We start from the raw sequence: 14,057 nt of genomic DNA, 5'->3' as shown, positions 1-14,057 counted from the left end.
TGAGTGCGTATGCACACATGTGCATTTGTGCGAATGTGTGTGTACACACACCCTCTAGCATGTCAGTGCACCCTTGGCTTGTAGCACACTGCTTAGCCTAGGAGAGTTCAGTGGCGTGTGAACAGATAGGTGATACCCAGGAGAAATGAATAGCTAATTTATAATCAGTATAAGAGATCAGAGTTTTTAGATGGGCGGTTTCCGCCACACATTGTGTTGCTTTGTAGTTTTACTCAGCAAGATCTTTTCATAGCAGTAGATGACCTCAAATTACAGTTGATAGAACTTTTAAAATAACAGGAGCATCCCTGCACTTGAAGAGCAGCAGAGTCAGGGGAGATAGGTTCTCTATTACCATGTGCCTGGTGGAGCAGAAGAAAAACTGAAATCACCACGAAGCAAAGCTCTTCTTGAAAACTTTTTTGCTCATTGTTCTCTTTGATGTTCATAAGCCAAATCCAGGGGAGGGTGGTCTTTTACAAAGAAGCCAATGAGGCCACCTCTGTCCTCACAGTGGGATAGTGGGCCAAGAAGCAATGTTATCAAGCCTTCAGAGGGAGGAATGTTCCAAGGAGGTTATCACAAGGGATGTCTGTCTCATCTCAGGAGTGTCTGTCTCCCCAAGGAGCTCTATACCAGAGTCCCTGGGGGTAGCCTTCTCCATGGTGTGGGCATGCCTTCTAGGAGAACTCACCAGCCTCTGTTAGGAGAGACAGGTTGCAGTTGTCATGTGAAACAACTGCAGAAAGTGAAATCAGAAAAAATCCATACTGGTAGGTGAGATGGCATTTCAGGATGCAAGCATTAAAAAAAAAAAAAAAAAATGAGTTTCCTAACCCTGAGGACTTCTTATACATGAGGAATCTGATTGAGAAATGGGGCCTCCTAAGAGAGAGCACATTTGGAAGGAAATGGTTCGAGGTTACATGGGGCCAGGTTACCCAACACCCACAAGCAGGAAGGGATGAGGTGAGGACAGGGATGGAGGTGGGAGACCCAGAGGTGGGAGATTCCACAGTGGGGAGGCAGTCTTGCTACATGAGAAGAGTTGGTTTTGAGCATTAGACAAGCAAGAGTGGAAGGTGATGAGAAGCTGACGAGCAGAAGAATTAGGGAAGCAGGTGGCATATTTTATTGCATCCCACAGGGAAATCCACCAACTGGGCATCAACCTGGTGCACTTTAGGTTGTGCTTTTGGCTTGGAGTTGATGGTTCAGCTGTAGGGTTTGGAAATGTAGGCCATAATTTAGGTAAGGGATGAGCCCTGTTCCCCTGGTCTTTACCTCCAAGAGAAGCTGCTGGAATTCTGCTGTGAATTCTCTTACTCCAAGGAGAAAGGTTTAGGAAAAAGGCCTTTTCCAAAAGGTTGACTCCAATAAGTATAAAGAGCACATTTGTGGAGTCAGAAGGGCCTGGCCTGTCTGTCCTTCTGGATATCACCCACCTGTTTTTTTCATCCCAAACTTGTTCCAGATCCAGGCTACATGCCATGGTTGTGGGCTTTTCTCCTGTGAGCAAGTCTTAGTCCTTAAGCCCTGTTCCAAGTCATAGTCCTTAAGCCTTTTGGTGTTCATTCTACCTTGAAAATGTCTAATTTATACTCCTAGCCACTTGAACTTGAAAAATGTCACAGAGTTGGGTTTGGTGCTATCCCTTACTTCTGCACAGAGCCAAAGCACAGTAGATTCTGGGTTGCCTGGTCTCATCCACCCTCTGGGCATTTCACCCTGCTCCAGGGTCCCTGGCAGGAGTAGGGCTTCTTGATAAAGTCACGCCTTTTTTCCTAGAACATGTTCTGCACCTCCTGGAAAGAAAATATGATAGTGCCTTTCCATTCTTCAATGATGACATCTTTCCAAGTGATTTACAAATAATACTTGAAACCAAATATTACCACCCTTAGAACTTTACAATGGACTTTCTGATGGGTGCGCTCATCTTGTCCCTTCAATATCAGGATTTCACAGAGCTCACTCCTGGTCCTCTTCTCTGCATGTGAGATGCCTGTGTACCCAAGGCTGCAGTGGCCCTCTCTGTGTCCCCAGCCCTGCCTGCTGTCCTCTCTCCTGAGCACTTGCCTGCTTCTTCAAAGATGTCCCACCTGTGGCCACAGCCCTTTCTGTACTTACGCCCTTTGTGAACGAACTGACCAGGCTATTCTTCCAGCGAATTCTAGCTCTGGCCACCTATTGTTCAAGGAAAAGAAGTGTGATTTTTCTTAGTGTAATGTTTGAAGTCCTCTGCAGAACACTGGTGCAAGCACGTTTCTGCCTCCTTTCCTGCCTCTCTCTCCCTGCCATTCCTTCTATTCCACCCCATCCCTAGTTGTGAAGATGCCACAACTTTCCAGGTCCACAGACCTCATTGTGGAAGCCTTTAAGTCCCATTGGAAGTATTACTCCCCTGTGACACATCTCTGCCAGCCCAGCCCAGGCCAACCTTTCTCTTCAGATGTGTGTCTGAGAGGTGCTTACCATGTAGTATTGTTATCAATGCTGCTGAGTCTCCCTGTTTGCTGATAAACAGCTGCTCAAGGTCACAGGCTGTCTTTGGGTCCACAGTACTTCACATGCTGCCTGCTACAAGGCAGTTACTCAGTACAGATTGGTGGAGTGAAGGAAGGAATAAATGCCTAAGCCTGTAGGCACCGCTTGGCCCAAGACAGCCCTTGCTTTTCTATTAGTTTCTAGGTAGACTGCCTGCCAAAGTGGAACGTGTTTTTCATTCATCCCCCACTTTACCTTTGGAAAGGTTTAATCTAGTCACAAAGTTGCTTGTTACAGTTCTACCAGAAGTTGGCACTGTGGGTCATCACTTGGGTCAAATACTTCCCAAACAGTCCCTGCCAGAAGTGCTTAGTTAGTAAGCAATCTGTCTGCCATGGTAAATGACAAAAGGCAGGCCATTACTGTGTGTTTCCTCAGCTCTGCAGTTGAGAGTGAATCCAGGCAGCAAAAGGAATCTGGACTTGGGCTGAGTTTCCTGTTTCCCATTTGCAACTGTTCTACAGACACTGGTCCTTTGCCATGCTTCAAGCCTGTGCCGCATCCTGGCCAGGGGCCCAGGAATAGTCATAGCCCAACCTCTGCCTTCCAGGAGCCCGCTGACAGGCAGGAGACAGACACAGACTGTCAAAATGAGGTTCTTAGAAAGAATGGAACTTCCTGGTTTCTAATGTGTACATTAATCCATTTCATAATTTAAGTTTCCAGAATGAGAAATGTTTCTGAATAATGAATATTATTGCATGTGGCTGACTTGCTTGGTCTTTTTAGGTAGGTGGAGCTGAAAACCAAAATAGAGAAATAGATTTGATTGCTCATTCCACTGGAGAGGCCCTGCTTCAGAATTTGGTTGAAGGAGAACACGTGGTCATCAGCTAATAGGATGGAGTATGGAGATGGGCCTGGGTTAGGAGCTTTTGTCTTATCTTCTGGTTACCCAGATACTCTGGTGTCTTTAGTGGGGAAAGGGGGGCGGTGGTGGGGAACTGAGTCATGCTCACTCAGCAGTGATTTTTTTAAAATAGGAAGCTGCTAAACAGGGAAGCAGTATGTAGGAAGAAAAGAGGACTGACATTTTCTGCCTCTCTTGTCCTCCTGTCAGAGCCACCTGCACCAAGTCAAGCCTCCTGTTACCTAGATTAGGGGTGTCTACCTTTGGTTCATGAACTATTACGATTTTGGCACCATTTTGTGAGTGCGAGGGAATTTTTAGAGTCAGATTTCCGAAAGAAGTGTTAAGCCCCTGTCCTATTCAAAACGATTTTATCCATCCTGGTGAATGATAATTATCTCCATGGAGAATAGCTCATAGATGAATGAGAATGACCCTATAGTGGGAATATCCCAAGGACAGTGCGAGCCTTGTCTGGTGCAGAAGGGAGTGGTGGGCCTGGCCTCTAGAAAATCCCACAAATAAACTGGAGAGATGCAGAGCATGTGGTATGAGCAGGGCCAGGTTTTGTGCCTCAGGAGAGAAGGAAGGTTGCTTGGCTTTTACTGCCATGGGAATAACCTGGAGCTCTAATGGCTACTCACAACCAAGCATCTGATTAAGGAATAAATTCCTCCCCACAGGAGAGGATTGGGGTTGCCATGTTCTCTTTAGCTTCTGAGTTGCTCTTAAGTTCATGAGGAAAAAGGTAGTTTCTGCCCTTCTGTGTAATCTGAGGCACTGATACCCATCAGAAAATTGCTTGCTACCTACTTGCCACAATGTAAATAATTTGAGAGCACCCATGGGCACCTGGGCTCCAGCACTGAAGGCACCCTCTGGTTCAGCTGCCTTCTCTGTCAGGAGACCTTGGTGAAGGACACACACACTCACATCCTCCTTCCCATCTGGGCGCTGGCTCTGTATCCCACATCGGACCCCATCATGGTCTAGACCTCACAGACACCCATTTTCCTCCGGCGATGACAGCTAAGAATCATGAACTCATGAGAAAACAAGAAGTGTAAGTTGTATCTTTGAAGCTGAGCTCCTCCTTAGACTTTAGTAGATGATGGGATTTGCTGTAGGCTCACTGCTCTTGTCAGCTTCTTTTCTTAGACTGCAGATAGGGGGCCAGGAGGTGGACAGGCAGTAAGAGGCAAGTGTGAGAGAGGCCCTATGATTGTAAGGGGGGACAGGCCGAGTGGGTCAGGAATCATGGCAGTTGGGTGGGGAAGTCTTACGTTATTTAGCAATAAATTAAAACAATAAATCACCATAGTGTAATGGCTCCCCCATGAATAGGGGCAGTGATTAATAGGAAGTAAACATCCCTACTCCAGTTATTAGGAGAGTCAACATGCCCATATTTTCTGTAGTGTCACAAAAGGCTGAGGCTCTGTAGTGGTTTTTGCTAGGCCTGCATTTGATCACAAGTTCCTGGGACCTGCCACTTCCAAGTACCTCCTGTTCTTAATACAGTACTAAAAGTACCATTATTAAGAATGCCAGGCCCCTCTTTATATAATTCAGATCTGAATTTTTATTTCCACAATGTGCTCTGACTTTTTGAGAAGATGGTCATTGGCCTTGACCGTCTGTCCCTGGCAATCAGAAGCCTCCTGGCTCTGTGTGCAGTACTTCCCTATCGCCTCCTATGGAGGGCTTGCCAGGGGTGTCAGGAGACAACAGGCAATAGTTTAGCACCTATTGTGCTGGTCCCAGAAAAAGATGTAAAATTGCACATGTACATGGATTTGTAAGCCACAAGTTTGAGCGGGTACCTTAGAGCTGGCACAAGCTATGAGGACCTGAAAAAACAATAACTGGGGAAGAAAGGGTGCAAATTAATGGAGAAAGGGACACAGTCACATGTGAAGCACCAAGTGGATTCAAGGCACTGGGCTGGATTGGGGCTGGTGGAGGTGGGACAGGATAGTCCTCACCCTTGGAGGGCTTTCACTGTGCTAGATGTGCATTGTTCAATGGGAAAGCGAGAGAGACAGGAACTGACAGTGTGGGTTGTGGGCAAACAGGAAGGGCTGAAATGTTCCATAAAGAACTGGTATTTATCTGACCCTGAAGGAAGAAGTGAACTTGGGATCAAGTTGGGGTGAGGTGTTTAGGACTGCAGAGGCAACAGGAGGTGAGGAAGAACCTGTTCCTGTTTTTGCAGGACAAAGAGGAGTCCTCTTAAACTGGAAGATGGAGAGGGAGTACAAGAGCAAGAGTTGAGGCAGAGGGAGGAGTCTTCCAGGGACGTGAGGCTTCTCACGGGGTCTTTGATCACAGTCTTCTCCTTTGATCCTGCCTTGACTTGGCTACACTGATTCTCCCACCCCACAACTAAGAGCTTCTCTGCCACAGTGCCATGCCTTGGAGCTGTGTGCATCTCTGCCTGTCTCCCTGTCAGCCCTGACCTATGTGTGTCCATTAGAGCAAAATTTCTTTGAAGCCAGGGACTTTTCTTGGTCATCCTTATAGTAATACTTTCTGGATTGCTGAGGTTGGGGGAAAGCTGCTGGTTTGTTTGAAGGGGCCCATAAATGGAAAGGTATGAGGTGACTGGTGACAGTGCTCTATAAGTGGGAGAAGAGAAGTAAGTGGGTGATTGGAGACCCTCAAAAGAGTGGGAGAGCCTTGCCCTTCTGTCAGCTGGTGAGGGTGTGGGATCAGCACACAGGGCTGGGGTAGGGTTGCCCTCTGTCTGCTCAGGACCATGGATCTGTGCTGTGTGTGTGTGTGTGTGCACACGTGTGAATGTATACCTAAACCCACCCTCTTTCACACATATCCCCTCTCACATGCACAGGTGCACGAGCCCCCTCTGTGCCCCTTTCCACCAGTGGACAGTATTGTTGACCCCCTTTGGCTTTACCACCCAACCTGGTTGCCATGGGTGCTGTGGGGACTCAGATTATGTCCCCATATGATCCGTGTGATGTTTCATTCATACGTGCTCATAAACGTCTGCCCCTGCCTGCTCTGTCCAGGGGTATTTTAGTGACGCCTGGAACACGTTTGACTCCCTCATCGTAATCGGCAGCATTATAGACGTGGCTCTCAGCGAAGCAGATGTGAGTATGCACCTGGTGTGGCCTGCGTCCTCTCTCCTCTGTCTGCACATTCTGCTCCCTGCCCTGCAGTGGCATCACCTGGACAAGTCACAGATCCCAATCATACTTGATTTGAAACTGAGCATTTCCTAAAGGAAAGCTGTGGGAAACACCCTTTTAGAGTAGACCCTTAATCCAAGGCCTTTGCAGACACAAACCACCTTTGAAGGGCTGACTTTCTGGCAGCACTGACCCAGACACTGGTAGGCAAGGTAAGCTAGGGTGTCTAATTGTTTTTATTTGCTGTGTCAGAAGTGATACCCAAAGTCATGTATCTACGACATGTTTGTCTTAGGGAGGTTTTTTTCAAGTAGCTGAGTAGCATAACGCTGGGATGTTCCCCTTCGATAACACTGTCCTTTTCTCTTTTTTCCTGTTGTGCTTCCTCTCCTCTGTGGCTTCTGAATGCTTCCCCTAACAGCACTATTTCACTGATGCATGGAACACTTTTGATGCCTTAATTGTTGTTGGTAGCGTCGTTGATATTGCTATAACTGAAGTGAATGTAAGTAGCAAACTTTGTGTCCTACCCTGTGATTGTTTTCATTAAGTCTGACATAGAAGAGACTTCGAAGCCCCACCCATGAATGTCCAGCCACTCTGGAAATCCAGGCACAAATTCTTGTTGAAAGATGAAGGGTAGTTAATAGTCTCCCCTCTCTCACCTCTGTCCTCTTCTCCTGAAGAAGTGGGAAAGTTAAGTTGGAATTGCTATTTTAAAAAGAAAGCAGTATTTTAAAAGAATCTTTATATTAACATTTTAAGGGCTAGGAGTTAATTTTATGTGTATGTGAATGCTGTCAATCACTAGCTATGTGATCTTGGCAGCTCACCTGACTGCTTTGTGTCTCAGTTTTTCCAGCTATAGAATGGAGTTAATGTATGCCCTTGTGCCCATGGCATTTCTGTGGAGGCACAGGAGGGAGAACCCACAGCCATGCCTGAGAATGCTGTGGCAGCTGCTGGTGTCCTCCCCTGAATCCTGAGTCTGCTCTGAGTCTGGCTGGTGACACTGGAGAACCTGCCAGGCTCTGGCTCCCCAGGGGGTGATGCTGGGAGGATCAGAGGAAGGAGGGCCTGCTGTTTACTGGGGAGAGGATCAGTACTCCTTTGTCACACGCAGCTGAATCTTGATGAAGGACCTCGTGTATAGCAGTTTGCTAGGTGGAGCAGGCCTCCTCCACAGGCATCCAGAGAACCCCTTCAAACGTAAGCAACTCAAGAAAAGGGGAGCATTCCCATCCAGCTCCCCTTGTCTGACTCACACCCCAACTGAAGGCCCAGGCAGGCAGAAAGGCCCTGTCCACCTGGTCTGACCCAAGTCTGTCAGCAAGTCTTAGTGGGTGTCCAGTGTGTGTGCCCTTTGAGGGGATGAGCAGAGTGAGGGCAAGGACCGTTGTGTAGTCTTGTCTTCTCCATGTTGCCAGTGCAGCCTTGCCCCTCCCCAGTGTTCTGCCTGGCTGACCTCTGAGGGTCGAGGATTCTTAAGTCCATCCTGGTGCCCAGACAGCCTGTAATAAATGAGGTGGTGAAACCCCTTTATGTCCCCTCACGAGGCCCAGCTGATTCTGCAGTGTGATTAGTGGCAATCCCAAGACCTGACAGTTCAAGCCCTACTTCATACCTGGCTTATTGGATCCAGACTTCAGGTTCCTCATAGGATTGAGTATTACCTGCTCTCCCTACCTCACAGTTGTGTTATGGAGATTTTGTAAAAATATTTGCTATAAAAACAAAATGTTAGGAAGATAATAGCAGTACTATTCTAAGTACAGGTTTTCCATGTAATAAGTGAAATGGACTTTAAGATGTTACCGTGTCCAAGGAGGTATGATTTAGACCTTATCACACCCATGTCCATGTAATGATAAGATGCTAGAATGATATTTAGCTAGGCCTAGGCACGCACATCCCCCAACCTCCTTAAGCCCAGACTTATGTAAGTTTTACTTTGTGTGAAATATTCCATAAGGCAACTATAAAATTGCCGTTCATGATTTGTAAATGAATCTTTTTTGTAAAACAAACTGGTGCTGATGAGAGAGCAGCAAGACCCTAACTGGGTTGCCATGGACTCTCAAGTTTATAGCTAGACATCTGCCTGCTTATCTCAAGTGTAAAGTGCCAGCCACATACATCAAGTAGTATGTACATGAAAATTCTAGAACAGACCCTTATGCAGTGTGTCAGAGACAGCCTATGATAAAAGTGAAAATGCAAGTACTCTCATCCCAGTCAGCCTCCTCAGAGCACTTTGTGGGCCTAAAGTGCCACAGAATGGATGATGTAAATGCTTAGTTTCTGGGTACCAGGATGTGGCCAAGGTAGTTCACCAAGTGGGCACCCGGCTTCCTTATGCTGCCCCACCTGCTGGCTGGCAAAGTAGCACCATGCGTCCAGAGCAGCACCTGGCTTCCTGGCTGCTTCACATTTGCTGGCGGCCGGCTCCTCCCACCATGCCTCTCTCCCCATCCCCCAGCTTGCCCACCCGTCAGTGTCTCAGTGTTGTCCTGCTTCACTGTGCATCAGGAAAGGGCCAGGTCTCTACTCAGGTTTCTGGGTAGCAATTGACATTGAATATCTGTGCACGACAGGCTTCTGTGGGGCCTATTCATTCCTGGCATTCAGTTAGCTTTTTAAAATCACGCTGGTGAACATTCCCAGACTCTGCTCTCAATCAGTGACCTTTTCCCTGCTCAGCTATACCCTGAGACCAAACACTGCTCAACCATGGCCACATTAGTTCCTTGCCCTGGGCCAGTATAGTACCATCTGAGGAGATCTCCGTGTTTCTCCACTGAGCTTTGAAACAGAGGAAGTGCTCAAGGCCACCTCGTTTATTTAATCTTTTCAACACACATTTATTGAGCATCTACCATTTGTAGGCCCTGGGCTAGGCTCTGGGGAGACCCAAAGATAAAAAAGATGAGATATTCTTAACCTCTGATGGTATAAATACATGAGAACAGGACTGTTGATTCCTACAGGCTGCCCACCCCCATGCATATGGTATCCCCCAGGGGAGCAATACATGTCACACCTTGGTGACCTTGTCCCCTGAGCTCCTGGGTCGGCTGAGCATGAACACCCTTGGTCTGTGTTGGCTGGTTTTAGCTTCCGTTTGTCTTCATTTTTTGCAGTGCTTAACCTGCTGTACTCTCTCCCCCAAACTCTGTTGATCTTTCTTTTCTGTTTCCTAATTGATTTTCATGTTGGTTTTATTTTTAGAAAATTGTAGCGGCAAGTATATATAAACATATATACGGTGAAGTCGTTAAAGCAAAAGCACTTCTAGAGACTGTATTCTTATTTTGGCCTCCCACCTTTGGTTTTCACTGAGTTTCACAGGACATGCTGAGGATCAGCCACGGTCATCTAAACTGTTTCCCTCCCATATTTACATTGTTGTCTCTGGCCAGGGCCTGAGTGTGGGCCTTCTTGGTCAGTCACACTTGGCTCTGAGACTTGCCAATTCAAGAATGAATTATCTGACCTGGAAATGAGAAAACAAGCCTGTGGTTGTATTCCTTGCAAAAAACGTTTTGGATGACCCTTTGCATTGTCCTGCATGCATGCTCACCCAGTGCTCTCTCTTCTGTCCCCTCCACACACCCCACCCTGCTTTTCATGGTTTGACAGCTTTCATGGTCTCGTCTCCTTCACATTTGATCATAACATCACCAAGCTGCTAAAATATTGGATGACAACTGGTAGGCTCACTTTTGCTCCCTCTTTGGTGCTTGTTTGTTTCTTGAATGGTGAAATGACCCAGCAGTATATTTTTCTGACCCAGACAGAGATGGTTGTCACTGACATTCTATCTTTTTCCATTGTTTAAAAACCTACAACAGCTTGTTTAGAAACCATAGCTTCCTTTGCTCATCAAAGCACTGTAAGGAGTCAGCAGGAGCTCACTCTCAGGATCTAAGGATTGTTCCTGGCTTGTCAGGTGCCCAGTTTAGACCAGGTCACTATAACTTCACTCAGCTTCTTGTCCTGACCCCCACAACTAGGCTGCTTAACTCCCCAATTCCATATACTCCCCCTGTCCCAGGAGCCAGGTAAAGCACATGACTTCTCAGCTCCTGAGGTTGTCTAGTCCAAGCCCTGAGGTGACTGTGGAATCCCCACTATAGAAAGCCAATCCCAGTCTACAGGAGGCCATTTTTGAAAAGCTACCGAGGGAACAGGTCCTTCTATCTCATGTCCTCTAGGAGTGACTCAAGGACAGTACTAGGAATTAAACATAGTGTCAACTTACTTGTGTGCCATCTCCACCCTCCACCAGCTGCCATCGTTCCCAGGCTTCCTCCAATTCTTGAAAGGAAGATGGGGAAGAATGTCTAATATCTGCATCCAAGTACTAAGCCCCCATCAACTCCAAAAGAAGCCTCTGCTCAGCTTAACAGCCTGTGTGGGCTTTTCTAGTGGCCCCACTCTATATGCCCACTCTGCTGATGTGGGCTCTAACCTGAATTCTCGGCCCAGCCCTTACCGTGGGCTCAACTGTACTGAAATTCTCAGCTCTGGGAGCCCCAGATGATTAGAATCACCAGGTAACTTGTTAAAATCTCCATAGTGCAGGTAGACCCCCTAATCAATTAAAAAAGAGTTTTCAGGTTGGGACCTGGGCATAAGGTTTTGTTGAAGGTCCCCAGGTAGTTTTGGTGTACAGCCCAGGATGAGAGCTGGCCTGCTTTCTTCATTGGGCCAACATTTGTAGTTTGGGAAAAGCTTTTCTCAGTGTCATTCCAGTTGGGAAGATATTTTGGCAACTTGAATGTCCCCCCAGTGCTGCCAGCTGTACCCCTCCTTGAAGCAGTTCTCCCTGCCCACTGGCATGTGGTGGGAAGGGGTGATGTCGCAGGCCACACTGGGGGTGCATGCAGCCTGGTGTGCTGTTCGTTCCACCCTTCCCCTCTTGCATGTTGTGCTGTCTCAGACCTCAACAATGCTATCTCCTCCTCCTTTTGGTTTTTTTAAGAGTTTGAATTTCACAGTCCATGACTTGTCATACCTCAAAGATGCCAGTTAAAAAAATATACACCTTGAAAGTCACTTTGGCTGCCAGCTTTCACCTACCCTAAAGCAGGATAGGAGCAAGCAGAAGATGGTGGCCAGAAAGTGTCTTCCCAACCAACACCTCTCCTGATGCTCTTGTGGGTCCAACAGGTGTTGTAGGTTTTTCAATAATGTCACTGTAGTGTTCTGTCTTCTGCACACTGATGCCCTAAGCAGAGGTGTGTGTGCATCTGCACATACATGCGTGCACACTCCTGCTGTGTGGGCAAGAGTGGTGTCTCCTCAGGGGGAATGATGTGACATTAAGACAATGAGAACTTTGGAAAACAGGGGGTTTTTTTTTGTTTGTTTTTTTGTTTAAGTCTTAAGTTTAAAAACATGAACTGTCCCTTTGAGGATGTCGTTTGTTTTGAGGTGATATAATAGAAAAGGAAAATAAAAATAGTGACCCTGGATTTTGACAAGCCCATTACAGATTTCCCATCCTGAGCATCCCAAAGTGGAGCAGGGACCTTTCTGACTCTCAGGACCTGTTCTTGGGTCCAGACCCCTTGTTCTCCACGAGTTTTACAGAACTTTGGTCTCAGGAGGCAGCCCTTGATGAGAGTGAGGCTTCAGAACCAAGCCTTTCCTTTCCTTTGTCCCCAGAGGATGAAGCCGTCAGAGCGGCATGCACACACATCCCTTAGGTTTACAGGAAGCCTTTTTTGAAGCTCCCAACCAGACAAGTCCCTTTGCCTTCTGTCAGCTCCTGGGTAGACCTGCTGCAGTGGAGGGGGCAGCACTGCCAGGAAAAGAGGCTGTCCCTTCACAGTTCTGGTTGAGTTTAGCCTTACTGTTTAACGATGCCTCCTGGGATAGGTGAGAATCTGCCCCCAGTGTCTTTACGTTCTCCTCACCATTTAACACCAGATAGGTGCCCTGCTGGGCACTGAGTGGAGTGAGGCGAGGACTCGTCCTCCCTGAGGGTGAGGGAACCAGGTGAGCATCAGCCATCAGAGTCTGCATCCTGGGGCCTGGTAACAGGAGCCCAGCCAGACCTGGAATAGGTGGAACGGCGAGCTCCGGGCAAGCTGGTCCTCCACAGGGTCCTGCAGACCTGGGCTTCCTTGTGTCTGAGCACTGTGAGCTACAGGTCAGGCAGTGCTGGCCTTTGGAACCAGCTTCTCCTCCTTATGCTGGCCAGTCTGGTCCTGCTCCTGAGTAACCCCGTCAGAGGCCATGGTGGGAAGCATCTGGTCCTGTGGGAAGGCATGTGGACCCCAGGCAGGGCCAGTGTGTGCCCTGCAGCTGGAGTCATTCCGTGGCTCTGACTGAGCTGAGAGAAGCAGAGGTACCCTCTGTGCTTGTGTCTTTAGGGACAGCTGAGGTCTGCCAGCTTTATATTTTGCTGGATGTCTGTCATCCAGGACCTCATGTTCCTGGATGTAAATTAGAAAGCAATAGTTTGTGCCCTGCCAATGGCTGTCCATCCTCGAGTCCAGTTCCAGTTAGAGTCACTCGCATTTTCTCAGGGAAGGAGCAGATGTGCTGTCCAAAGACATTAACTACACATTTTTATAAGGGTGAAATGTTCTGAACCCCTGCTTCCTTCCCACTTCATTAATACATTTTAATGTCTGATTTCTTAAAGCCAACTGAAAGTGAAAATGTCCCTGTCCCAACTGCTACACCTGGGGTAAGATCAGTGACTAGTCCCCAGGGGCTGGGCCTTTTCCTTGAGTTTATTTGACCATGTCGAGTTTTCCACTGGTTTTTCTGTATTCTCCATGATTGTCCTTCCAGAACAGTGTCTGCAGTGGTTTGCATTCATCATCAGTGTCCAGCACTCTTGGCCAGCCCAGCGTTCTCCTCTAACACAGTAGAACACGTGGACATGCATGTGCTGTGTGGACAGTTTTTCAAGCCCTGTGTTGTTAGCATGTAACTTTTCCTTTCATATCATGCTTTTTAAGATGAAAAGGCCCTAGAAACACATCTTAAGTTCTTACCTCTGTCACCTTCGCATCTGTTGTTGTTTTTCTGAAAGTGTTGCATGTTCTACTTTCCATTGGGTTTGACCTCTCCATAATAACCCTTCAGAACTCTGAAGAGAGCAATAGAATCTCCATCACCTTTTTCCGTCTTTTCCGAGTGATGCGATTGGTGAAGCTCCTCAGCAGGGGGGAAGGCATCCGGACATTGCTGTGGACTTTTATTAAGTCCTTTCAGGTAAGAGCAAGCCCAGGCTTTCTGTTTCTTTGGGAAGTTCTTGTGTAGGTCAGTGGTTGTCCCTTGTCCTGGAGGACCCAAACTTTCTCTCTCTCTGCATTAACACTGCGTGGACCTGGCTGGAATGCAGCCCAGCACTACTTCGGTCACTTGCCTTAAAGGAAACACAATAGAAAGCAGTGAGGTCCTGTATCTCAGAAATCTGTAACATTTCCAAGATGGAAAAATTTGAGCCTCTGGGCTCCTCAATATCCCCAGGATGCCCAGTGGTG

At 47.4% G+C, this 14,057-nt stretch overlaps 1 protein-coding gene across 16 annotated transcripts in view; it reads left to right on the top strand.

Annotated features, from left to right (window-relative positions):
- The window catches only part of CACNA1D (calcium voltage-gated channel subunit alpha1 D), a 317,150-nt gene that overhangs the window by 265,595 nt on the left and 37,498 nt on the right, over positions 1–14,057 (top strand). For 8 of the 16 annotated variants that reach the window (XM_079115648.1, XM_079115644.1, XM_079115645.1 and 5 more), the window contains 3 exons: positions 6,974–7,057; positions 13,208–13,252; positions 13,657–13,785. In XM_079115648.1, the coding sequence (XP_078971774.1) occupies positions 6,974–7,057; positions 13,208–13,252; positions 13,657–13,785 (258 nt within the window). Of the gene's footprint in view, positions 1–6,429; positions 6,514–6,973; positions 7,058–13,207; positions 13,253–13,656; positions 13,786–14,057 lie in introns of all 16 variants that reach the window. The other 8 variants (XM_079115636.1, XM_079115650.1, XM_079115646.1 and 5 more) reach the window with 4 other exon arrangements.

The sequence above is a fragment of the Sciurus vulgaris genome (assembly GCF_902686455.1).
Source record: "Sciurus vulgaris genome assembly, chromosome: 16".
NCBI classification, from domain to species: domain Eukaryota; kingdom Metazoa; phylum Chordata; class Mammalia; order Rodentia; family Sciuridae; genus Sciurus; species Sciurus vulgaris.
Note: the sequence above shows the minus strand (reverse complement) of the source record. Positions and strands in the feature narration are given on the sequence as shown.